At 34.1% G+C, this 24942-nt stretch overlaps 1 protein-coding gene across 1 annotated transcript in view; it reads right to left on the reverse strand.

The window, feature by feature from the left end:
- Positions 1 to 24942, reverse strand: part of ATM (ATM serine/threonine kinase) — a 121630-nt gene that overhangs the window by 78110 nt on the left and 18578 nt on the right. The window contains exons 5-22 of the mRNA XM_069468973.1: positions 24536 to 24701; positions 23679 to 23917; positions 23040 to 23203; positions 20197 to 20366; positions 18539 to 18910; positions 17541 to 17735; positions 15341 to 15436; positions 14267 to 14489; positions 12717 to 12842; positions 12033 to 12158; positions 11035 to 11124; positions 9197 to 9368; positions 8253 to 8452; positions 5187 to 5269; positions 4634 to 4789; positions 3787 to 3862; positions 3526 to 3656; positions 1220 to 1340 (exon numbers count right to left, since the gene is read on the reverse strand). Coding sequence (XP_069325074.1) covers positions 1220 to 1340; positions 3526 to 3656; positions 3787 to 3862; positions 4634 to 4789; positions 5187 to 5269; positions 8253 to 8452; positions 9197 to 9368; positions 11035 to 11124; positions 12033 to 12158; positions 12717 to 12842; positions 14267 to 14489; positions 15341 to 15436; positions 17541 to 17735; positions 18539 to 18910; positions 20197 to 20366; positions 23040 to 23203; positions 23679 to 23917; positions 24536 to 24701 — 2906 coding nt within the window. The remainder of the gene's footprint in view (positions 1 to 1219; positions 1341 to 3525; positions 3657 to 3786; positions 3863 to 4633; positions 4790 to 5186; positions 5270 to 8252; positions 8453 to 9196; positions 9369 to 11034; positions 11125 to 12032; positions 12159 to 12716; positions 12843 to 14266; positions 14490 to 15340; positions 15437 to 17540; positions 17736 to 18538; positions 18911 to 20196; positions 20367 to 23039; positions 23204 to 23678; positions 23918 to 24535; positions 24702 to 24942) is intronic.

A 24942-nucleotide genomic window follows, 5' to 3' on the forward strand; every position in this document is an offset into this window, starting at 1 on the left:
AGGTAGAGTGATATATGCATCTACTTTAAATATCAATTATAACATCCCAACAGATATCTATATCTTTTGACTAGCTATATTTGAGAGAAGTTTCTCTTCACATTTAGAAAACCTGCTAATCATTGATTCTAGTTCTGTCTTTTGGTATAAGAAAAAGTAAGGACCTAATTCCTTTAGTAAATGACAATCATCGCTGTATTTGAAAACAGTTATGAGCTTTCCACTAAGTCAATGCGAAGGACTCCTTGTAAGACATAGACCTATATACTCTCTAACATCCTGGTTAAAAATCTTTTACTCAGAACCAAATCAAACATTCTAGCTGTCCTTTAAAAAGTATAGAAGATCTATTTTATTTTATCAATTTTGTTCATGACAATATGTTTTTATAATTAAGTACAAGATAGAATTTGCTTTTTTGATAACTGTATCACAATGCTGATTCATACTGTGTGATCTCAAGATGTAAAACCTCTCTGGTCTTTTTCTAGATGAGTTGCTGTCAAGTCAGTATTTTCCTTTTTGACAGATGACAGGCTGATTTGAAAGGCATAATATAGATTATCTCTATTAAATTTTATATTTACACTCATCCTTCCAATCTATTGAAATACTTTTCTACATTCACATTCTTTCACCCAACTGTCCTTTTCAGTTTCCTGCTATCACAGATTTGACAGTCATTTTATTAACCACTTCAAATCCTTTTTAGAAACAAATCAGGGCATAAATAAATGAATAAATTTGAACAATAAGATAAGTTTTATCATTTTAAGAAAAAATATTCTATGAAGAAATACGAAAATCACAATTTTCACTAAAAAATATCATAATAAGTTGACTTTGTATTAGAATCTTTTTTTCAATCCATTTCTTCCTATTGTCACTTGTTCCCTTACGTAGCTTTTAATCAGATCTTACACAAAAGAATTTTTAAAATAAAAAAGGAAGTCATTTAAACACCCATAAAAACTCAGTTAAAATTTAATTTTCCCCACAAAAATGCTATATATTAAGTTGAACCAAAAGAAATTATGATGATTTGACCTATTCTGGTGTATAAATAATGCAATTTCATTCAATTCATAGAGTTGTTTTAGACTAGCTTTATATTATAAACTATTGGATATAAACTGTCTTATGCCAAATTTGGTAAAGTAATATATAGCATATTAATAGCAAGCATATGATAACAGCAAATATGCATTACTCAAATTACCACTTCTCTCATTCCTTCCTGAGCTTTCAAGTATGCATTTTCAAAAGCTGTTTGCTGAAGCTTCAAAGGAAGAGCTTTCGATAACCTGGAAGAATCGCCTAGTTTTGTATCCTGGAATAATCTTTAAAAAAAAAAAAAAAGGAAAATAATTTTTAAATTTCAAACCCTACTTTCCAAAGTGTATTCTATTAACAAAAATAAATTGCTCCATGATATATACTAACATACGAGCTCTTTTTTCAAGATTAATAAAATCTAGTCTATTTAAAGAGGTTCAGACCAACTGCTTAGCCTTAGGGTCTTTAACACAGAAGCCATTTTCTCCTAGAATTGAAGAGGGTGTCAAAAGATCGTTTTAACTATCATCCAAATTTGAACAGCACTGAACTCAAACTAGCCAGAAAAGATAAGTTGTTCTCTGGCCAAACGCTAAAAAGAGTCCGCAAACTCCTATGTCAACCTGTTCTAATATTTAATCACCCTGAAAGTAGGCAGCTTAATGCCTTGGTGTTCCATTTAAATTTTGTTTTAGGTAATGGAGAAAAGTTGATCAGTGCCTTTTGCATAATATCCATATATTCAAGGGTAATCCTTTTTTTTTTCCCTTGAGACAGAGTCCACTCCACTGGCTGGAGTCCTGTGGCACAATCATAGCTCACTGCAGCCTTAAACTCCTGTGCTCAGGTGATCCTCCCACCTCAGTCTCCTGAGTAGCTGGGACTAGAGGCATATGCCACCATGCTCAGCTAATTTTTTTTAATTTTGAGGGGGATTGGGTCTTACTATGTTGCCCAGGCTAGTCTTGAACTTTTGGTTGCAAGCGATCCTCACACCTTGGCCTCTCAAAGTGTTGGGATTACAGGCATGAGCCACCGTGCCCAGCCTACTGATTACTCTTTAATCAATTTTGTCCTTTATGCTTTTTTAATAACCAAAGCTTTCATAATTTGGGGGGTTCCTCTGATTCTGCCAGTTTCTCTAACCTCTCTTAAAATAGCCCAAAATTAGATATCTCCTATAATTTGGACATTTGACCTCTTCAAATCTCATTTTGAACTTTGATCCCCAATGTTGGAGGTGGGGCTTAATGGGAAGTGTTTGGGTCATGGGGGTGGATCCCTCATGATTACATTAATGCCCTAATCTAACGGAGGGTCAAGAGAAGGAGGAGTGGGTTCTCACTCTATTAGATCCTGGGAGAGCTGATTGTTAAAAAAGAACCTGGCACCTTCCTCCCCTCTTTCTCTCTTGCTTCCTCTCTCACCACATGATCTCTGCAAATGCTGACTCCCCTTCGCCTTCCACCCTGGTCTTACAGAAATGAGTTCCAAAACCTGAAGGAGTAGACACTGCTCTTGGTTTATGGAAACATTACTGTCAGCATATTCAAATTTTGAATATATTAGTTCTAACCCTTTGTGTGACTGCTGGAATAATATTGTGATCTATTATTAGTCAATTACATTTGAAACGTAAAGTTATTCAAATAATTTTTACCTTTGATGTTTGTAACAAAGTGTCATTTCCTTTTTCAATGCTTTCATTTATTTTACAAATAGTTATTGAACACCTACTACATGGCAAGTATTGTTGTAGGTGCTAAAGATACAGCAATGAACAGACAAAAACCAATGCCATTTAGGAGCTTATATACTAGTGAAATAGAAGTAAATGTGTTAAAATATACTACTTCAAGTTAAAATAAATGCTAGAGAAAAATAAAACATGGAAGTGCTTTATTTATAGGCATTGTGATGTGGGGGAATTTAGAGGTTGCAATTTAGACTTTTAAAATCAATTCGATAACCTGGTAAACATACAGTCCTTAAGAAATTAGTATTTATTTATTCAGGTACTCAAATATAAAAGATCATCATGATAGAATCATTCCAGTGCCTCACCATATGTTCACTCAAGTAAATATAATTGTAATTAGTACAATGTAAAATGTTCTAATTATCATTATAAACTCATATAAAATCACAGTAATACCCAAACATTCTATATACGAGATATAACCTCTTGTGCCAGTAGACACGCCTCATTTAAGTCAACCACTTACTAGTTATGTGGCATAAATTACTTTATCTCTCTAAGCCACGGAGTTTTCATTTATAAATTGGACAAAATAACAGTATCTAAGTGATAGAAGTGTCAATATTAAGAAAAATGTAAGTGCCACGCACGATATACGCTCAGTAAGTGTTAGCTATTTTTAATATCGCAACTAGTGAGCTGTGACTGTGCTAGACATTGCTTTGCTATCTACAACATTCCAAACACTTCACGAATACTTGACCCATTACCTATTGATTGACTCTGCAGCCAACATGCGAACTTGGTGATGATTATCAGCAAGAAATTGTGGAAATACTTCATTTACGGGAAAGTCTTTTCCCATTACATTAAGAATAGCCCATTTTGAATAAGGATCAGCCTGTGGGAAAAGAACAATGAAGGTTAAATATGAAACATTAAGAAAAAAAATCACTTATTAATGTTTGTTGAAACAAAGGCTGCTTTAAAAATTTCAATGGAGACCTTAACAGTAACATGAAATAACTCACCTCGAGCAAAGTTTTAAGACACTTTACTAGCGCCATTCTTACAGAGAATGTGCATTTCCTTTCCTTTGTTAGATGCCTGAAATCAAGTAAGTTTTTCAATGTCAAATAATCATTCCAATAAAAGCCCCAGTCAGAAAAATCACTGGATATTAAGGTTATTATAGGTTGCTTCCAAAATTTCTTTCTGTGGTAAATTTAATTCTCTTTATGTGGAATATGCCAATATATTCACCTTCCCAAAAATTCAAGCTAAAAGAAATTAGTTTGAAAGGAGTTCATTTTAAGGTACATTATTTGTTTTTTACATGATTATGCCTCTTTTGAGGGATTATCATACTTCACCTAACCATTTTATAGTAAATTAGCTTTAAAAAGGAAATTTTTTTAAAGTTTTGGTTGTTATATCAAAGATTTCAAAACCACATTCTATATTGATTTAGATATGTGCCCCTCGACAAGTATCATGGTACCACCTCAGACTGTAACAATATGCATGAAATAACCAGATAATGACAAGGCCAATTTGTTCACTTTGGGAACATGAAAAATTCAATTTATTTAGGCTTGTTGTACTTTCTTTCTTCATTATACATCTAAAGCCATTAAATGATTCAAAATTTGCAGGGAAATATACTAAACAGTTTAGAAAGCCATGCTATAAGCAAAAAGCAATGTAGTTCTTTAAGGAATTGAGGGAAACACAAATTACATTCTGCTATTGTTAAAAGATGTATACACTTACATAGGAGGATCAGAAGAAATCACTAATATAGAAGTGTAAAGTTTTCATTTGCATCTAGAGATAGCAAAAGAAAAATAAGAACTCCATAAAATAGATAGTACTTGCCAAAATGCTCCAATCACTGTAAGAAACTGTCCTTGAGCATCTCTTGTGTTCTCAGAGTCCATACTTCCTTGACCTAGGTTTGCCACTATATGAAGGGCATGGTTTAAAATTGTTTTACAAACATCTTGGTCACGACGATACAAGGAGCACACATTGCTGTGGTGGAAGAAGTTTAACTTTATAAGCTTAATGGAACAATTCAATTATTTTATAAATTTTTTTTTCAAGACAGAGTCTCACTCTGTCGCCCTGGATAGAGTGCAATGACATCACTGTAGGTCACTGCAACCTCCAACTCCTAGGCTCAAGCGATCCTCTTGCCTCAGCCTCCCCAGTAGCTGGGACTACAGGCGTATGCCACAACGCCTGGCTAATTTTTCTATTTTTAGTAGAGACGGGGTTTCACTCTTGCTCAGGCTGGTCTTAAACTCCTGAGCTCAAGCAATCCTCCCACCTCGGCCTTCCAGAGTGCTAGGATTACAGGCGTGAGCCACCGCGCCCAGCCTATTTTATAAATTGAAAGTGAACATAACATATGGTTTTAATTTCTTACGATAGCGGTTTCAGAAGTTCAACAACATCTTCCATTGGCAAGGGATACTCTTCTCCAGGAAGCTCCTTTAAAAGCACCAAATACTAAGATGGTAGGAGGAAAAATAATCAGTTTTCATAGATCATTTACTTTTAAAAGTATATATATTACATATATAATAATAAACTCATATACACAGCTGTAAATTTTTAAGAGAGTATGTAGAAACAAAAGGTTATGCAGTCAAACAGAGCTGAATTCAAATCCCAGTACCACAACCTTAACTTATGTGGTTAAAAAACTTGCCTTATATCATCTGGGGCCTTTGTACCCTCACCTGTAAAATGGGGATATAACACTCAGCCAGATAACTGTGAGAATTAGAGAAAACAAATCTAAAGGTCTAGTTGCTATTGTGGCATTCAATAAATGATCATTATTATCAATGATGTGGCTAAGAGCTTGAGCAAGATTCTGAAACTATAATATGTCCCCACACTCCCCAAATAATGCTTGCATAGAAGAGTACAATGGTTAAAAACTATTGAATTAATGAAATTTGTAAAACAGAGAGGATCATGCGCAGTAAAGAAGTCAAACACCCTCATATATCTTTCCATAAGGCATCTTTATAAGGCTCCCTATGATACTACGGATAGGAAGGGCTGTTTGAGGCCCAGGCACAGTGGCTCATGCCTGTAATCCCAGTGCTTTGGGAGGCCAAGGCAGGAGAATCACTTGAAGCCAGAAGTTTGAGACCAGCTGAGGCAACATAACAATACCTCATCATCTCTACATATTTATTTATTTATTTATTTTTTTTGAGACAGAGTCTCACTCTGTTGCCCAGGCTAGAGTGAGTGCCGTGGCGTCAGCCTAGCTCACAGCAACCTCAAACTCCTGAGCTCAAGCGATCCTCCTGTCTCAGCCTCCCGAGTAGCTGGGACTACAGGCATGCGCCACCATGCCCGGCTAATTTTTTCTATATATATTTTTAGCTGTCCATATAATTTCTTTCTATTTTTAGTAGAGGTGGGGTCTCGCTCTTGCTCAGGCTGGTCTCGAACTCCTGAGCTCAAACGATCCGCCCACCTCGGCCTCCCAGAGTGCTAGGATTACAGGCGTGAGCCACCACGCCCGGCCATCTCTACATATTTAAAAAAAACAAAACAAAACAATTAGCCTAACATGGTGGCACATGCCTATAGTCCCAGCTACCTGGGAATCTGAGGAGGGAAGATTGAGGTTACAGTGAGCTATGATCGTGCCACTACACTCCAGCCTTGGCAACAGAGCAAGACTCTGTCTCAAAACTTTAAAATTAAAAAAAAAAAAGGCAAAGATATAGAATCCACCTAAGTGCCCATCAATCAATGAGTGGATAAAGAAAATGTGCTCTGTGTGTGTGTGTGTTCGTGTGTATAGCATAGAGTACTACTCAGCCATAAAAAGGAATGAAATGATGTCATTTGCAGAAACCTGGATGGAACTGGAGAACATTATCCTAAGTGAAGTATATCAGGAATGGGAAAACAAACACCACATGTTCTCATTAATAAGTAGGAGCTAAATGATGGGTATACATGGTCACAAAGTGGTGTAAACTAAAAAGGGGAGGTGGCAATGGGGTGAGGTATAAAAAATTACCTAACAGATACAATGTACACTATTCTGGTGACAGACACACTAAAAGCCCTGACTTCAGCATTATACAATTCATCCATGTAACAAGAACACTTATACCCACCAATATTTTGAAATATAAAAGCGGGGAGCTGTTCAACTACCAGTTCTAATGGGCAGTTATAAACAGGCAGCCCATTTCAGAGAGCTGTCAAATAATTTTCCTGCTATAGGAAGAAGTCATAGCAGATTTTTTTCCTAACATCTATGTAGAAAAATATATTTCTTATACCTTTTCTGATATTAACAAACAAAATTAAATGATCCTTTTCATTATTTGACATGAGAGTCATGTGTAAGAGGTTATTGAGTGTTTTGAAGTGACTTTAAACATCAAAGTTTCAAGAAAAGCATATAACCCTTTCCCTTGGTCAGGGCTACAGACCTGACTTGAGTGCTTGTCAGGGCCGAAACCAGAGGCTCAAACAGGGCACAAACTAGTTGCTGTTTCTAGGAAATCAACATGCATGTTTGCCAAGGTTGGGAACATGACCAAGGATTCCACCATAGACTCAACCTGCAATCTGCTGTGATCAGAGGTTCTAATTAGGGACTCAAAACGTATGTTTGCCAATTTGCTGGAAATGGGGATGTAACCTCAGACCCACCCAGCTTCTTGCGGGGCCAGGGACTCGACCCCATTTCACTAGGGCTGGGGCTAAGGAGATGGCCCACAAGGTCAGGAGATTAGTTACATATAAGGTTATTGAGTAAATTAGTAAATGAACTGAGGTTCAGTGGGAAGCCAGGTTCTTTACTGTCAGAAAACAAAGCTACAAATTTAAAGAGAGAAAAAACAAATAAACCCTGTGGTACTGGCCTGGAATTGAAGATATTTACCAGTAGATAGATAGATAGGGTAAGGGCAGAAAAGGGATTACTTTTGTAATATGTTCATCAAAGTCTAAATCTAATCATGAAGAAACATCAGAAAAGCCCAAAGTGAGGAATTCTACACAGCAATTGACCTGTACTATTCAAAAATATGAAGGTCACAATAGATAAGTAAAGAACTGCTCCAGATTGAAGGAGACTGAACAGACTTTACAATGCAATTACCCAATGTCAGTTTCCTGATTTTGATGATTATACTGTGGCTATACAGAAGTGCATCCCTATTTTTAGGAAATATACACTGAAGTATAAGGGGCATTACATGTGCAATTTAGTCTCAAAATAGCTCAGAAAAAAATGGTATGTGTGTGTAAAGAGAAACAGAATGATTAAGGTTTTTCTCACAGCACATTAAAAGAAAGTATATTTTACAACGAGTTCCAGATTCATCATTCAAGGAAGGAATTTCAAGTCTTCAAAGGTACTATGTGATTTTTACATGTCAACCAATTACATTTAGAGAGCAACATCAGACAGGATTGAAGAGCTTCTTCATTTCACATAACTCACCATATGTAGGTGGAGGGATTTAGTAGGGTCTAGAGTGCTAGAATCAATTAACATTAACAGTTTCCTCCGAATATCAGCTGCCCTAAATGACACAGTATTGGTCTGAGCAGTAGTTACACACAAACACAAGCACTTGAGCATATCTAAAAAGAGTAGATCTTGCTTTGACAGATATTCTTCAGCTAAAGGATTCATGGCACCTAAAAATAAAAAGCACTCATTAATACCAAGAGAGGGGCACAATAGCCATATATATTGAATATTACCTCAAATATTCTCTCCTTTACCAAAAAAAAAAATCCCCTTTACAAAACAAAGTATATGGAAAACAAAATTATAACAAAATTAATTACACACTAGAAGCTTCAAAACTCTTCATGAAAGGTTATTCAAGTATTCTGTTATCAAGAGATAATAAAAAATATGGGAAAAAACTATATAGACAATCACTGAAGTAATGTTTATGATAGGGAAATAGAAAAGAATCTAAATTTCTGACAATAAAAAACAGTCAAGTAAATTATGGTTTTCATGACTGGGATATTGTGAAGTTATTTAAAAGTATGATTATCAAGACAAGCAGCTACAAGGAAAAAATGCTTATAATTAATGTTAGACAAGCTATATAACATACACAAATGTTAATGCTGATTATAATTTTAAAAGGGTCTATAAAGAAATAATAGAAATAAGTTGAAAGTGATGGCATTATGGGTGCTTTTTCACTCTCCTATTTTCCGAATAACCTATCACATGGTTTTATTTCTTTAATAATTATTTTAAATTCCTCTCATGAAGAATAAAATAGGAAACTAATAAATTCAATTAAACATCAGAAATATTTTAAAGTGTACAGGAAGGAAATGATCCTAAATGAGGCCTTTTATAATGCCAAATCAATACAGAGAGGTAAAAGAAATCTCAAGCAATAAATATGTATTTACCTATAGTACTTTGGCTCTCTCCAGATTCATTTGCATCACTAACACTGCTAACAGGGTAATCATTAAATAGATTCATGGATGACTGATCCTCCACCTCCATTAGCTTTCCATTAGTGTCATCTTCCATTGATTCTACTTCTCCATGGTCAAATGGCTTTTTGTTAAGGGTTGCCTTCAGAGAGAGAAGAGAAACAAAGATGGTCAAGTTGGTTTCTTTCAGAAAAATTTTAAAATTTTTCTGAAAATTCATCTAATCAAACAATGCAAGATTCACATGTAAATATGAACACTACAGCAGTGTTCCCCTACCTTTTTAGCACCAAGGACCAGTTTTGTGGAAGACAATTGTCCCACAGATGGGGAGAGGGGACAGAGGTGGAGCTCAAGCGGTGATACGCGGCCTAGTTCCTAACAGGCCATGAACTGGTACCAGGCCATGGACCAGTACTGGGCCGTAGCCTGGAGACTGGAGACCATGGCACTACAATTTCTACTAAATATCCAACAATAGGAAAATGGACATATAAACTGTAATATGTCTACATAACAGAATAACATGCAAACTTTAAAAAAATAATTTCTTATATTAAGTTTTATAATACCCAAAGTTGATGAAGGTATGGGGAAAAGTCTCAATTGGAATGACTATTTTGGAGGACAATGACAATATTCATCAAAAAAGTAAAATTCACATTTCTTTTGAACAAGCAAGTCCATTGCTAGAAATTGTCCTACATCCATCATGTGCACACATACAAGTAGACAAAATAAAAGTACAACAATCTTTATCGTAGAATTCTTTGTAACCAAAAAATTAGAAACCACTTAAAATGTTAATTAAGAGCAGATACGCTAAAAAAAAAAAAAAGGTACATATACTATTCCCATATAGTGGAATAGCATGCAGTGCTAAATAAATAAGGTAAAGGCTAGATGCAGTGGCTCACCCCTATAATCCTAGTACCTTGGGATGCCAAGGAATAAGGATCACTTGAGGCCAGGAGTTTAAGACCTGTCTGGGCAGCATAGTTCAACCTTATTTCTACAAAAAGTAAAAACATTAGCTGGGTGCAGGGGCGCATGCCTGTAGCCCTAGCTACTTAGGAGGCTAAGGCAGGAGGATCACTTGAGCCTAACAGCTCAGGGCTGCAGTTAGCTATGATCACACCACTGCACTCCAGCTTGGGTGACAAAGAGAGACCCTGTCATTCATTCATTCATTCATTCATAAATAAATAATTAAATAGGGTCCAGTAGTAGATAGCTTACAAAATACGTAAGCAACATGGAAAAAATGACCAAGATGTGTCATAAAAAGAAAATAGTCAAGTTACAGAAATATTTTTTCACTCAATAGTATCTACTATGTGTGCCAGGCACTGTTCCAGACAACAGTGCATATGTGGCATAAGCCCATTTGTATAGAAGAAGAAAAATAAATACTACAGTAAGACTACGCTGCTTGTCTGGCAAGGCTTTTGGTTTTTTTTAAAGAACAAAATTATTTTGAATTTTGGTACAATGTTGCATAGAAATAGGTATGAGCCTGGATGATTAGTTCCAAATCTTTTAGCCTATTACTTATTGAGAAACTAAAGGCAGGCACTATGTAAGCATTGATATTAAGAAGTAATCAAATATTTTCTCCCTAAAATCAAATAGTTTTGTATAATTTCCACATTTATAAAAACATTAGAGGCCATATATATATATATCATTAAGACGCATCCCTATTTTAATAAGAGATAATTTAATAATAATAAGAGATATTTTAATAAGAAAAAATTACACATATTAGAATCAATGAAATATGGTAGTAAAACAGGAAGCATACTTACTAAACTTTTACAAATATCTGCAATGTCATTCATCAGTTTTGATGTTAGCAAACGCAGGAAAAAGCCAGAAGCAATCTTATTTGGATTCTTCTGTAATTAAATCAAACAAAGAACCAAGCAACAAAGAAATAAAAACAATTATTCTTGGCAGATAATGTTTTCTCTATCTTGAATGAAATATAGACAAATCATTTACTATTAGGGCCAACATATAAGTTGCTTCAAAAACATTATCTTTTCTTAGAGTAATAGTAAGTATAGTACATGTCTTTCATTGTGCTTAAACAACATTAAAGTACCAGCTATTTACCCTAAACATAAGTAAACAGTAATTACAGGTTAGAGTTTATTCTTCCACTCTTCTCCTTCACCATTTACATCAAAAGGCAAAAAAAACCCATTACAAAACTAAAAATACGTGTTGACAATATTGATATATGGCCATGTACTTAACATTAGCTTTCAAAGATGTTTCCAATTATTATCAATTGACAATAATAGCCAATTATCATCAATACTGGCTGGCATAGCTACCCCAAAAGTCTGCTTTAAATCAAAAAAAAGATTATACACAGTAGCACTTTTTCTACCAAATGTTTTGTGAGATGATCTGGGCAAAAGAAAGTAAAATATGTGCTGGAGTTATTTATCTTTGTGGTGCTTACTAGCCCTGGTATAGTGGTATGCACATGACATACTCAGTAGTCAATACAGTTTTATTAAATGAATGAAAATATGCTGGCAATAAAAGTTACCTATGTAATTATATATAAAAGTGGTAAGACAATCTCAGAAATCTTCCTGAAATGATAAAATTAGTTTCATGAAAAACTCATATTACCTATTGCTTTATTCCTCTGGATATTATCTTTATTTACCATTTAATTTAATTTTAAATCAGTTTATAAACTTATGAATGGACCAAAAAGCAGTAACACCAGCAACCAGTAATCAATTCCTTGAAGAGGCTATACTATCAAGTAAGAAGAATATCTTACCTGGGTACAGTTACACAAGCAACTTGTACATAGATGCATCATATTTCTCAATGAACCAATTCTAGATTCCTCATTTGTCTTATTTTTAAACAGAGTGATACTTTCTCCTGCACATTGCATTAGAGACTGTTAAGAATAGAAGGAAAAATCCAAATTCCAGTTAAAATTATAGTTTAGCATTGCTTTTTAAAGATTCATTTAAGAGATAAAATTAAGTGTTTTTAGAAGTTATACGTGGTCATATAGTACAATTAAAATTTGTAAACAATCAAAAAATGGACAAATCTTATACCCTGTTCTCTGCAAAACATACCATTGACAGAGCACTACTGAGATAGAAAAAAGAGTTTCATGCTTAGAGCCTACCTGACTAACAGCTTTAATCAAGGATTCTTTAGTATAACTGATCACAGGCAAAACTTTTAAAAATACAGATAAAAATCAGTATTTATGTCAAAGAGTTTAAATTTTAATGTGAGATTATTTCATTTACTATATTTATTGTTGGCTTACAATATTTTCAAATATTAAGGACACATAGTATTTCTTCCCAAACTGCATAAATGAAAGAGAAATGGTTAACCTATATAAAATGTAATATTTTCCAAACAAATATAACCATTTTCCCAGGAATACATTTCATTCAAATTTATCCAAAACTTCATTAAGATAAAATTGTCCTACCTTGGCTTTCTGGAATAATTCTGACTTATATGCTTCCTCTTCGGGTATTACACCCACATAACAGTAGCAGCCAAGAACACCCACCAAAAGACTTGAACACCGGACAAGCGTTTCTGAATTTGTAATCTTAAAGTAAGCCACAAATAAAAATATACATATTTCATAAATAGTTTTGTATATTCTAGAATTACCTTTTGTAAGAACAAATTTTATGTACGTATTAAGAAACAAAAGTTCAGTTAAGTGAGTTAAAAGGTGGCCTATATTGAACATCTCTAAAAACATCTAAGAGATCACTGTAGAGTTATGATAAATAGGATTCTCAAGAAAAACAGCCTAAGTATCTCCTTATGGCCAAGTAGGATATCTCCTCTTAAAGTGGCACAGTGTACTACAGACATAAGTCCTTAAATATTTGAGGTAGGGATGAAAGAAAAGAAAAAAAAAAAAAAAGACTGACAGGCTAATTAAATGTCTACAAGTCTTAGAAAGTGAGCAGAAATTACATTCATATAAAGAGACATTAAAATGATACTTTCAGCTTCAAAAGGAAAAGTGCCTTGACTTATTCAGCTTTTTACACTCCACAGACTAGCACAAGGCATTTTTGCTAGTAGATACTGTTTGTCCCTTCTAGGTTCTTCAGGTCATTTTTCCCAGATACTGAATTCACTTCTCTGAGTAGCTTGCAAGCTTTATTTTATTCAATAAATATTTTGTCATTTACCATGTAATAAGGTACTGTGGAGGATACAAAGATTAATAAAAATGTATGTGCCCCTTAAGGAGCATCTGGCATAGTTTAAGAGATATTTGTGTATAAAACATATGTAAATATCCATAGTACAAAAAAGATGCTAACTGCCATTAAAAAATTTGAAATATTAAGCACTGTGAAAATTAAAAGATGAAAATTTATTATGGTTGAGATTATCTAAGAAAGACTTTAGCAAGGATTTTGACATGTAGATGATTTAAATACAAAGAAATAAGTAGAAAGATATTTCATGTTGAGAGAAATGAGAGTTTTGGCAAGAGAACAGCACACATGAAGAGAATTTGTGATTTTATGAGAACCAAGAAAATCACAGATGAGAAATTTCTAGATGACCTCTAAAAAAATGGATAATTGCTAGTCCATTTATTATCTTTATTAATCACTCCTCTCTCTTCAGATGCCACCAAATCTATTAGATCTGTTTAAATGGTATCCTTTTCTGTTACTGTAACATCTCCCTCCTTTGTATTGAGAGGTTCTTTTCATCATACAATCCCTACACTAAAACCCTTACTATTCCCCACTAGCCTACACAAAGAATTCTTTTATATCTACTAGAATCCCCAGTACAAGGAAAGCACTCAAATTACTATTCTTTAGTTTTCCTATATTCATGTCAAATTTTCCCTTTTTTTAGCCCTGTACTGCCATTTTGCTTTTAAAATCAAGCTTCTCACCACCCTTAGTGCCTTTCCTGCCCCCATTTCTCCTTCCTAACAGTCTACCAAAGTTGAATCAAGCATAAGCTTTAGTTCTTTTTTTAGCATCTCACCTCAGATGAGTAATTATTTAGAAGCTGTTCTGATAATCCCAGAAGATAATGATCCAGTGATTCCTTGAGATTTTCGTGGACAGAAAAGCCAGTACTGGATTGGTGCTTTTCTATAGCACATTCTTTCACATTGGTTAAAAAGTTCATCTTATCAAAAGTTGTCTGAAGAAACAGTTCTTCTACTTCTGAGAATGAAGGTTCTTCATCTTTTTGGTGTTGTTCACTTCAAGAAAGTAAGAGCTTTAATATACAAACTACCTAATGCTTAACCTCCATGTATTAGCAATATATTATAAATGAAAACATTAACATAGCATCTATGTCATTCAAGGACTGTGTATACAATTAATATCCTTTTAAGTGCTCCCCTTGGTTGGGCTGATACCTACTTATACCAAATTTCATTACTCAATAAATTTTAGTATAGATAGACAAAAGAAATACAAGTTACAATTGCAAAGGCAAATCCAGAAAGTATTCAAAAAGAAAACAACACAGGAAATAAACACTGAGAATAACATTGTGTGAAAACAGGTCCCTTTTTTCAACTTCAATTTCTCCAAAAACGTAAGATATTTTTCATTTTAAACCCTCTTGAGGGAGATTAGGAATCTTCACCCAGTGAGTCATTTTTCGGTCATAGAAGTAAAACGTAAGTCTCTTAAGTCAATAAAGTAAAATCAGGCTTTTAGACTTATTTTTGTTTTCAATTATCACTAGTTTTTAAATCTAACAAATAGTCAGATCTTACTTGATGTATAAAAATGGGTCACACCTTTAAGAACTCATTTCACAAAAACTTCATGTTCTTAATTTCCCGTAACAATTCAGTTTTTTCCATTGGCACTTGTCATGTTATACTGTCCAGTATTTAAAAAATAGTGACTTTGTATTACAGAAGATAGATTACGATCATTGAATTAAAAGCTTTTCCCTGGCTAACAGTTGTGACTTTTTCTTACCTGACCAATTTAGTTGATAATTGTTAAGATACAGCTACCACCCTGCTAAAATTATCTTTGTAATTAAAGCTAATATCTTAAAATAACACAGACCATATTGGTAATAACATACCATTCTGGCACACTTTGGAAAAAATTCATTGCAGCTTTACAGTTTTTCATAGTGAGACTCACAAGAATTTTCTCCACTAGGAGATCAGGAAAATTGCTATAAGACAAATAAAAAGATTCACTTAAAACACCAAAAGTCAATTAAAGAATGCTTTAAACTTTAACATCTATGTTTGGCTATAAATTTTGACCTCCAAAATTTGGATACTAAATTAAAATTACTTTCATCTGTACTGAATTTCTTAGTATCTGAAAGGACAATTTAAAGATGACACACATTATGTTACTATTATTTCCAACATTACTTGGAAGCAGAATCATGTCTAATTTATTAAGATCATTTCTGAAATACATAAAAGGTTGTGAAATTAAAGCAAATGTACTAGGATCCAGAGATCTGTTTTCCAATCATTCAGTTTCAATTACTATCTGTGAAAATGTTAAGTGGTCAAGCTGCTCTCTTTTCCTAGTGCATTAAGTCCTATTTCATCTTCCTCTTGTTTCCTCACCCAATTATTATAAGATTAGGTCATTAAATATAAAATGTCCGATTTCAAATCAAAAGTTTAGTTTATTATATCTCAAACAAGAAGCAGTATAAGTAATCAAAGTATGTGCCTAAACTATCAACACAATTTTGCCATCTTAATGGTAGCTTGTTTATGCCAGCAGCGAAGAAGACTAGAGAGCGAGTGGCCGTGAAATTGCGAAAGGCCTTTTCCACAGCTTGTTAAGAATTGAATATTTTTTTTGCAAGAAGTGTTCCAAAGCCTGGAAGAAGTGCTAATCTGTTGGTGCAAGGTCTGGTGAATACTGTGGATGACAGAGAGGTTCCAAATACAGCTTCTGTAGTTTGATCAGCACTGTTTTTTGTGACATGTGGTCTTGCAAGAAGATTCGCCTGTCTCTACTGACCAACCTCAGCTGCTTAATCGCAAGCATCCTCATCATTTCATCCAATTGACCGCAGTAGACATTCGCTGTAAACGACTGGCCAGGTTTCATGAAGCTGTAGTGGATAATACCAGCACTGGACCACCAAACAGACACCATTAGCTTTCTCTGATGAATATTCATTCAGTTTTGGAATGTGTTTTGGCACTTCATCTTTATCCACCCATTGTGCCAAACGCTTGCAATTGTCAAAAAGAATCCATTTTTCATCAGATGTAACAATATGGTGTAGATATGGTTTGCCTTTATGTCATGACAGAAAAGAAAGGCAAGCTTCGAGACGATTTCTGACGCTTGTATAATTCATGTGGTACCCATCTATCCAGCTTCTTTACCTTGCCCATTTGTTTCAAACGGTCCAATATTGTTGAAATAGTAATATCAAGCCTTGCTGCTAATTCATGCGTAGATTGAGATGGATTTGTTTCCACTGTAGCTTTCAGCTCATCATTATCCACCTTGGTCTCAGGTCACTCACATGGCTCATTTTCAAGATTAAAATCACCAGAATGGAACTTCTCCAACCATCAGCACACTTGCGTTTATTAGCCACATCCTTCCCAAACACTTTGCTGATATTTCCAGCTGCCTGCACCACACTGATTCCACGACAGAACTCATATTAAAAAATAACACAAATTTTGGACTTATCCATGGTTTCACAAAAATTGCTCTAAAAAAAAATTGGAAAGATAATCACAAGCCAGAACATGCATTTGAAAGAATGCAGATGTACCTTCACAATTAAAAAAAACAAGAAGTGTCAAAGTGAAATGTCAGAGATATCAACTGTCAAACCTAGTACTTAAGAAAATCAGACATTCCATACCTAATAACAAATATAACATATTTCACCCAGAAGATACTCTCATTATGATTAAGGGTCAAGGATCCACCTGAGTCAGATATATGGATCTATTTATATTAGATCACAAAGTAACACATAAATGCTCAAATAATTACACACATGTGCTTCATGCACACCCCCCTTATTCTCACAGTGAGACAACCTTTTATTAAATATTTATTTCAGAAATGATCAAGGCACAAAGACACAAAACACTATGTTCTGTATAAAAACAAAGGGAATGTTTAATATTTAGGGCCAGCTCTGTTTAATATTTAGGGCTAGCGCTGTGAAATCCTGCATTATCACTGTAAAATAAAACCATCTGGTATCAAATAAGTGGAAGCAGCCTTATAAAACAAAACAAAAAATCAGCAGCATGCTAATGAACTGAAATTACCTGTGAAGAATTGGAGGCAGTTTTGTACTATCTTCTAAGTCATCCTCTAACTGATAGAATAAGAGCCATTTCATAATCGATTCCTTTAAAGAAAAACTTCTATTTACTTCACATATATTTTGCTCTATTCCCATTTTTACTGTTTCTGGAACTATGCTGATGGTCAGTGTCAAAGTCAAACAGCGTACTGCAGGACTATAACAAAACAAAAGATAATTGTTAAAACTAAGCTCTTTGTGGGAGAGAGATCTTGTCTATCTTATTTACCACTGTACCTCTAATGCTCAGTGCCAGGCACATACATTTTGTCAACTTTTGTTGACTAAATGAACACAAAAATTGTAAAATAGTCTGACGACATTAGAAAAGATTCTTGATTAAAAATTCTCCCTTAAAATAACAGCAAGCAGTATATCAAAAAAATTAGGTTTATGAACATTGAACAAATTATAAATTATACATAGAAGAAATCTAAAATCAATAATTCTCTAAAGAAATTCTTTTGGGTACAAATACATAGTTAAATAAGAAATAAGACCTGATGTTCAATAGATCAGTAGGATGACTATAATAAATAATCTATTATAGATTTCAAAACACCTAGTAGAATTCAAATGCTTCTAACATAAAGAAAAGGTAAATATTTAAGGTGATGGATATTCCAATTACCCTGTGATTATATGAGTGTATGAAATTATCACATGAACCCTGAAAATATGTACATCTATTACATATCAATAAAAAAAATTTTAGTTATAAAAAAAGATACTCCTTAAAATCAGCCTTTAGTAATCTCTCCCCGTTTGAAATGAAATTCACATTTATTTATGCATTTATTAAGTCTTCCTGGCCAAACAACAAAAGCGTCTGAAATAGAATTTAACTTTTCTTTAATTGAAGTAACAGACTCTGAGAATGATCAAGGATGTGTATGTGTGTGTGTGTTTGTGTGTGTGTATCTGTAAAATCTGATACAATGCATATCAAATCAAACTTACCATGAAGGTCTACAAGCTGACCCAGTAAATAACTTCCAAAAGTCTTTGTCAACCTCAACTAAACCACCTTGAATTATGGCTCCAAGTAAGCCAAAGGTTTCAGCTTGCATTTGTTCAGAACTTAAACCACGTAAGGTAATAGACCAAATTTTATTCCAGAGTTTCGATAAATCTGACTTTTGTGAGCTTTCTAGGTCTGATTTCTTGCCTTGACACAATGCAACTTCCATAAGGCATCGTAGTACATATGGTGTGCGTTCCCCACGTCGCTGTTGAGGTAGAAGCTGGTATAGTATCATCAGTAATGGAGATAGCTCACAGTTAGGTAAACTCACGGGATACTTTGATATTAATTGAGCTGTAATCTGTAGCCTAAAAGAAAAAAAAAGAGGATAATTTGAAACTATTCAATCCCATTAATAAACTAAGAAAACAAATATTTATATAGGGTACCCTTTTAATATCCTACTTAGAGTGTCATCGTAATAATTTTCCATACTACTCTCAAAATAAACTAGCTCTTAATATTTATTAGGTCCTACGTTCTAAAGTGGCAGGAAGACTGACGTTTTAGCTAGCTGGGTAAGTTGCTATATTTCCCTTAAATAAAAATTTGAAAGGATACTAAATGAGCAATATTCTACTTCTGAATTATCTTGCCCATCTTTGTTCTTTAATCACCAAAATTATTCCCATAAAACAAGAAAACAAAGAAACCCCAAAATCTGTTTTTCCTTGACATTAATTCAGTTAATTCAATAAATGTTTGCTGTGAATTCTCTAGAATATGTGCTACTTAAGAATGGGAACATTATGTTATTCATCTCTGTATCCCTGACGCTTGGCACACAGCAGGTGTTCAATAAATAACTCCAAATTGACAAATTAAAGATTCTGAAATAAGCACCCTCAATGATATAAACATGAGCTTAAGTAATAGGTACCTAAATCAATAAGCTTTTTCCCCATGAGTCATTTATATTTAAATATTTCACCAACATGGTAAAAATCAAAAGAGCATTGATCACAAGTTTGACTATAAACTCTAAATTTCTAACTGTCCTTAGGCAAGTTGCTTAACCTTTCTGAGTTTCCGTTTTTTTAGTAAAGCAAATAGGCTGAACTGGATAAATTCTAAACATCCTTATCAGACCTAATATTTTGTGCTTCCACAGAATTCCATAATTTATTTTATTTAAATATTTGTGAATGCTATTTAAGAATAAAGATGATAGAAAAAATAATCTTTTACCATGGTCAAAATTATTCTGTGATTTCTGAAGGCTATCTTTAATTTCTTCCTAATCTAATTCTATTAGGTGTTACGCATACTAAAATCCCATGTTGAGGCATACAACTCAGTGAATTCCATGAGGCAGACACCACTGTTTGCCTACCAGACACCCATTCTCCCTTCTTATTTGTTAGACAATATGATTGGGAAAGGTGGGCCTGCACCTGGTCCCAGCAAATGTACCATTAATGACTGATCTCAACATATCATAGCAATCATATTTCCCTTTGCCAGTATAATTGACTTGGGAGTAGAAAAATGACTTAGTTCTGGCCAATGAAATGAAAGAATTCTACTGAAAGTTTTCTGAGAAAAATTAAATGAGACTAAAATGACAGTGAATGAGAAAAAGATAACATTTTACCAAGGCACAAGATCAAAATCACTCTGTGACTTCTGAAGATGATCTTTTATTACTTCCCAGCCTAGTTCTATTTTCCTCCTTTTGCAAGGTGCAATGTAATCACTAGATTCTCTTTGTGTAATGATATATGACTGAGAAATCTCCAAGGATCTGGTATCTTCATTAAAAACCTGTAAAATAAAAATAAAACCACTTTCTTCATTGCTACTGTCCTCTAATAGTTCGTCAGGAAAATAAATATTCCTTCTCAAATGAAGATACAAGGAATGCATAAAGTAAGAGTAATAAATTATAGAAACGTATGACAATTTAGTAAGACATAAACATTTTGCATGACAGTTGACAGTAATGGCACTCTCAGGAAGCTGATATTATCAAGTGATGTATTAGTTTTATTTAGTGAGAATATTTACTAAAAGCACCAAGAAATCTAAAAGTAAAACAAAAACCTGTATTTTCAAAGGCATTAAATATTTAAATTTACCATTAAGGAAATATTTGACAACATGAAATTACTACCTAGGATGTTAACCAAATCTCTGGGGGAAAAAGTTTTACTTAAGAAACATTAGGCCACAATAGTGATAAAGGGGTAAGCAAAATTACGCAGTATATCCATACAATGAACATTATTTAGGCATAAAAAGAAATGAAGTGCTGATTCATGATACAACATGCATGAATCTTGAAAACATTATGCTAAGTAAAAGAAGCCAGACACAAAAGACTACATATTGTATGATTCTCTTAAAATGAAATGTCCAAAATAAGCAAATCCATAGAGGCTAAAAGTAGATCAGTGGCTGGTTGCCAGGAGCTAAGAGAAATAGTGAATTGGGACTGAATGCTAAGTAGGTATAAGGTGTCCTTAGGGTGATAAAAATGTCCTGGAATTAGTGGTGGTGACTGCATAACATAGTAAAAATACTAAAAACCACTGAATTGTACACTACAATTTTCTTTTCTTTTTCTTTCTTTCTTTCTTTTTTTTTCTTAGAGACAGGGTCTCACTGTGTTGCCCAGGCTGGAATGCAGTAGTGCAATCACAGCTCACTGCAGCCTCGAACTCCTGGGCTCCAGCAATCCTCCTGCCTCAGCCACCCGAATAGCTGGCAGTACAGGCATGTGCCACCACATCCGGCTAATTTTTTTCATTATTTTTTGTAGAGAAAGTGCCTTGCTACGTTGCCCAGGCTCGTCTCGAACTCCTGGCCTAAAGCAATCCTCCCACCTTGGCCTCCCAAAATGACAGGATTACAGGTGTGAGCTACCATGCTCGGCCTGAATTGTACACTTCAAAACAGTGAATTTTATGCTATGTGAATTCTGGATCAATCAGAATTCTAGAAGAAAATGTAGGAAAGACTCTAACAGACATTGGCCTAGGTAAAGAATTTATGAGGAAGACCCCCAAGGCAATCACAGCAGCAACAAAAATTAATGAATGGGACATGATTAAATTAAAAAGCTTCTGCACAGCCAAAGAAACACTCACGAGAATAAACAGACCACCTACAGAATGGGAAAAAATATTTGCATACTACACATCAGATAAAGGACTGATAACAAGAATCTATTTAGAATTCAGGAAAATCAGCAAGAAAAAAATCAAACAACCCTATCAAAAAGTGGGCAAATGACATGAATAGAAACTTCTCAAAAGAAGATATAAGAATGGCTAACAAACATATGAAAAAATGCTCAACATCCCTAATCATCAGAGAAATGCAAATCAAAACCACAATGAGATATCATTTAACCCCAGTGAGAATGGCCTTTATCAAAAAAACCCAAAACAACACATGTTGGCATGGATGTGGAGAGACAGGAACACTCATACACTGCTGGTGGGACTGCAAACTAGTGCAACCCCTGTGGAAAGCATTATGGAGGTATCTTAAACAGATTCAAGTAGATCTGCCATTCGATCCAGCAATCCCATTATTGGGCATATACCCAAAGGAAAAAAGGTCATTCTGTAACAAAGACACATGTACCCGAATGTTTATAGCAGCACAATTCACAATAGCAAAGATGTGGAAACAACCCAAATGCCCATCAATACATGATTGGATTAGTAAGCTGTGGTATATGTATACCATGGAATATTACTCAGCTATAAGAAATAATGAAGATACGACATCTCTATGGTTCTCCTGGAGAGAGTTGGAACCCATTATATTAAGGGAAGTATCCCAAGAATGGAAAAACAAGCATCACATGTACTCACCAGAAAATTGGTTTCCCTGATCATCACCTAAATACACATCTGGGAATGACACCAATCGGATATCAGACTGAGGTGGGGGGTGGGGGAGGGGATGGGGGTATGCCTACACAATGAGTGCATTGCGTACCGTTTGGGGAATGGTAACGCGTGAAGGTGCTGACTCGGGAAGGGAGGGGTGGGGAAGGGAGGGATATATACCTACATGATGGGTGCAACGCGCACTATCTGGGGATCAGACACGCCTGGAGCTCTGACTTGGGGGGAAAGGCGGTACATGGACAACGTATGTAACCTGCAATGCTGTATCCCCCATAACAATAAGATGAAATAAAAAAAAAAAAAAAGACACATTAGTGTTAGGGTCTCCTTATTTCCTATAGACAATCTTTTAAGAATGCAAAAGTTCATTATTAGTTTTTACTAAGTCCATACCTGCAAAAGCATTATCTAAGTTAAAAGGGTAATTCCTAATATTTTTGATATTTAATATTTTGAAAGGAATAGTTACATGTACCAAATAATTTTATAGGCTTTTTATGAGAATACAGCTTCCAAAAGCCCAGTAAAAGAAAACCTAACAGGAAATTTTGTAATGTGACATGAACTACTATACCTGGTGACAAATATCTGCCATCAATTCAATCAAATTTTCTTTGACAGCAATATTACGAGATCCTGAAGAATATTTTCCTCTACTTCCTATATGACTTATCTCATTCACTAGCAGATCATATAAGTTGTATAAAATACTTTGCCATTTTGTCGATCCATAAGCACCTGTAATCCAAAAAATTAAAATGAAATGTATGTATATACTCTGCCAACTCCCACAAAATTATTCAGCTGTCAAGGTGCACTGACATTAGAAGACATCTGATCCAATCTTCTATTCAGTATTAATGCCTCTTCTGACAACATCCTTGACAAACTCTACTCCATAACAGTGTCCATTTTACATTTAGATAATTGTTTGCTATAAATTTCTCCTATATTCTGATCTAGTATCCCATATTTGTTTGTATTTCCCATAATACCTAACACTATATTGAACAAATAGAAAGGCATGATAGAATTTGCTACTAATTCTTCAAATTCTAAAAACTATATTAGAAACATTCTCATAACTAATAACATTATCAAGCAGAGAAATCCAGAGGAAGGTCATATTCTCCCACAGAGTACTGATTTCATTCTTAAGTGTCTATGTTTTAATGAAGAAGCAAATTTAAAACTGTAAAAACTTCCTTTATACCTTTTTCTTGGGTTTTGGCTCCTTTTGGATGATGGATATAAATTTGCAGTTGAAATATTTCAATAATTACTTCTTTTAAGGAATCATTAAGTCTATGCTGAGTCCAAATATAAAGCAAGGTAGGAAGAATTTCATCTCCTAATTCACACAATCGAATTCGAAAGTTGACAGCCAAAGTCTTGAGGAAGATAATCAGGGCTGCTAAGATATGATTTAGACCTGAAAAGCTCTTTTCTTGTCTGTGACAGAAAACAAATCAACTCAATTTGACATAACCAAGGGAACAAACTGCACAAATTAAAGACAGTTATGAAGCTGCATGCTGAAAGAAAAAAAAAATCTAATTTTCAAACAATACCCTTAATTTCAAAAGTTCATTAAAAAAAATCACAGCAGTACTACATAGCAATAAAAAATTAGTTCTTATTTGATAAGAGACCACTCCTGCTAGCTCTCCCTGCTGCTGAAACATTGTCTAAAAATAAACAAAAGTGATTTGTAATATTTACCATTTTAAAATTTTTCACATTATAAATTGGGTAATACCACACAAATATACAAATACTTCCAGAATATACTCCTATTTTATTCTCATTATATAACATTCATCTTCAAAATTGGGAAAATGAAACTACTTAGAGAATATTTAATTTTCCTTGTCATTAGAACAGCAGGACAGATCTCCCAATTAAGAACATCATGTAGTGTTCTGCATATTGGATATTCAGGAAGTTTGGACCTGACTGTCTCTTAGGGAATCCACTAGTTCCATTATTATTTAGTTATTGAATCTAAAACATGGTCTTGCAAGAAGATCAAATGAATTTCAACACAAAACAAAACAAAGATTAGATTACCTTGCACACTGAATAGCCTTGGGGAAAAAATCCAAAAATTTGGAATTTAATCCATCAGTTTGCGAACAGCATCCTTTGGTCACAGCATGAATTATTCTAGCCACTAAAACTCTATTAACGTCTTGTGAAGGTTTGAGATACAGCTTGAAGTACACAGAGAACAATTCTAAAAAGAAAAACAACAGCAACAAAAAAAACCTTAAAACTTATTATTAGCTATGATTTTTTTTAAAAAAATCAAAGCATATTAAGTTAAATGTCACAATTCAACTTAAATATTCCATAATCCTATATAGAAAAAAATTTAAAATTACACTAACTTATATTTAACACAGTAAAAGCACTCCATCAATATTTAATTTTATATAAAATGCCTTTAAGATAGGAACTATAGGCAATAAAGTGTG

The sequence above is a fragment of the Eulemur rufifrons genome, chromosome 6 (assembly GCF_041146395.1).
Source record: "Eulemur rufifrons isolate Redbay chromosome 6, OSU_ERuf_1, whole genome shotgun sequence".
Lineage (NCBI taxonomy): Eukaryota > Metazoa > Chordata > Mammalia > Primates > Lemuridae > Eulemur > Eulemur rufifrons.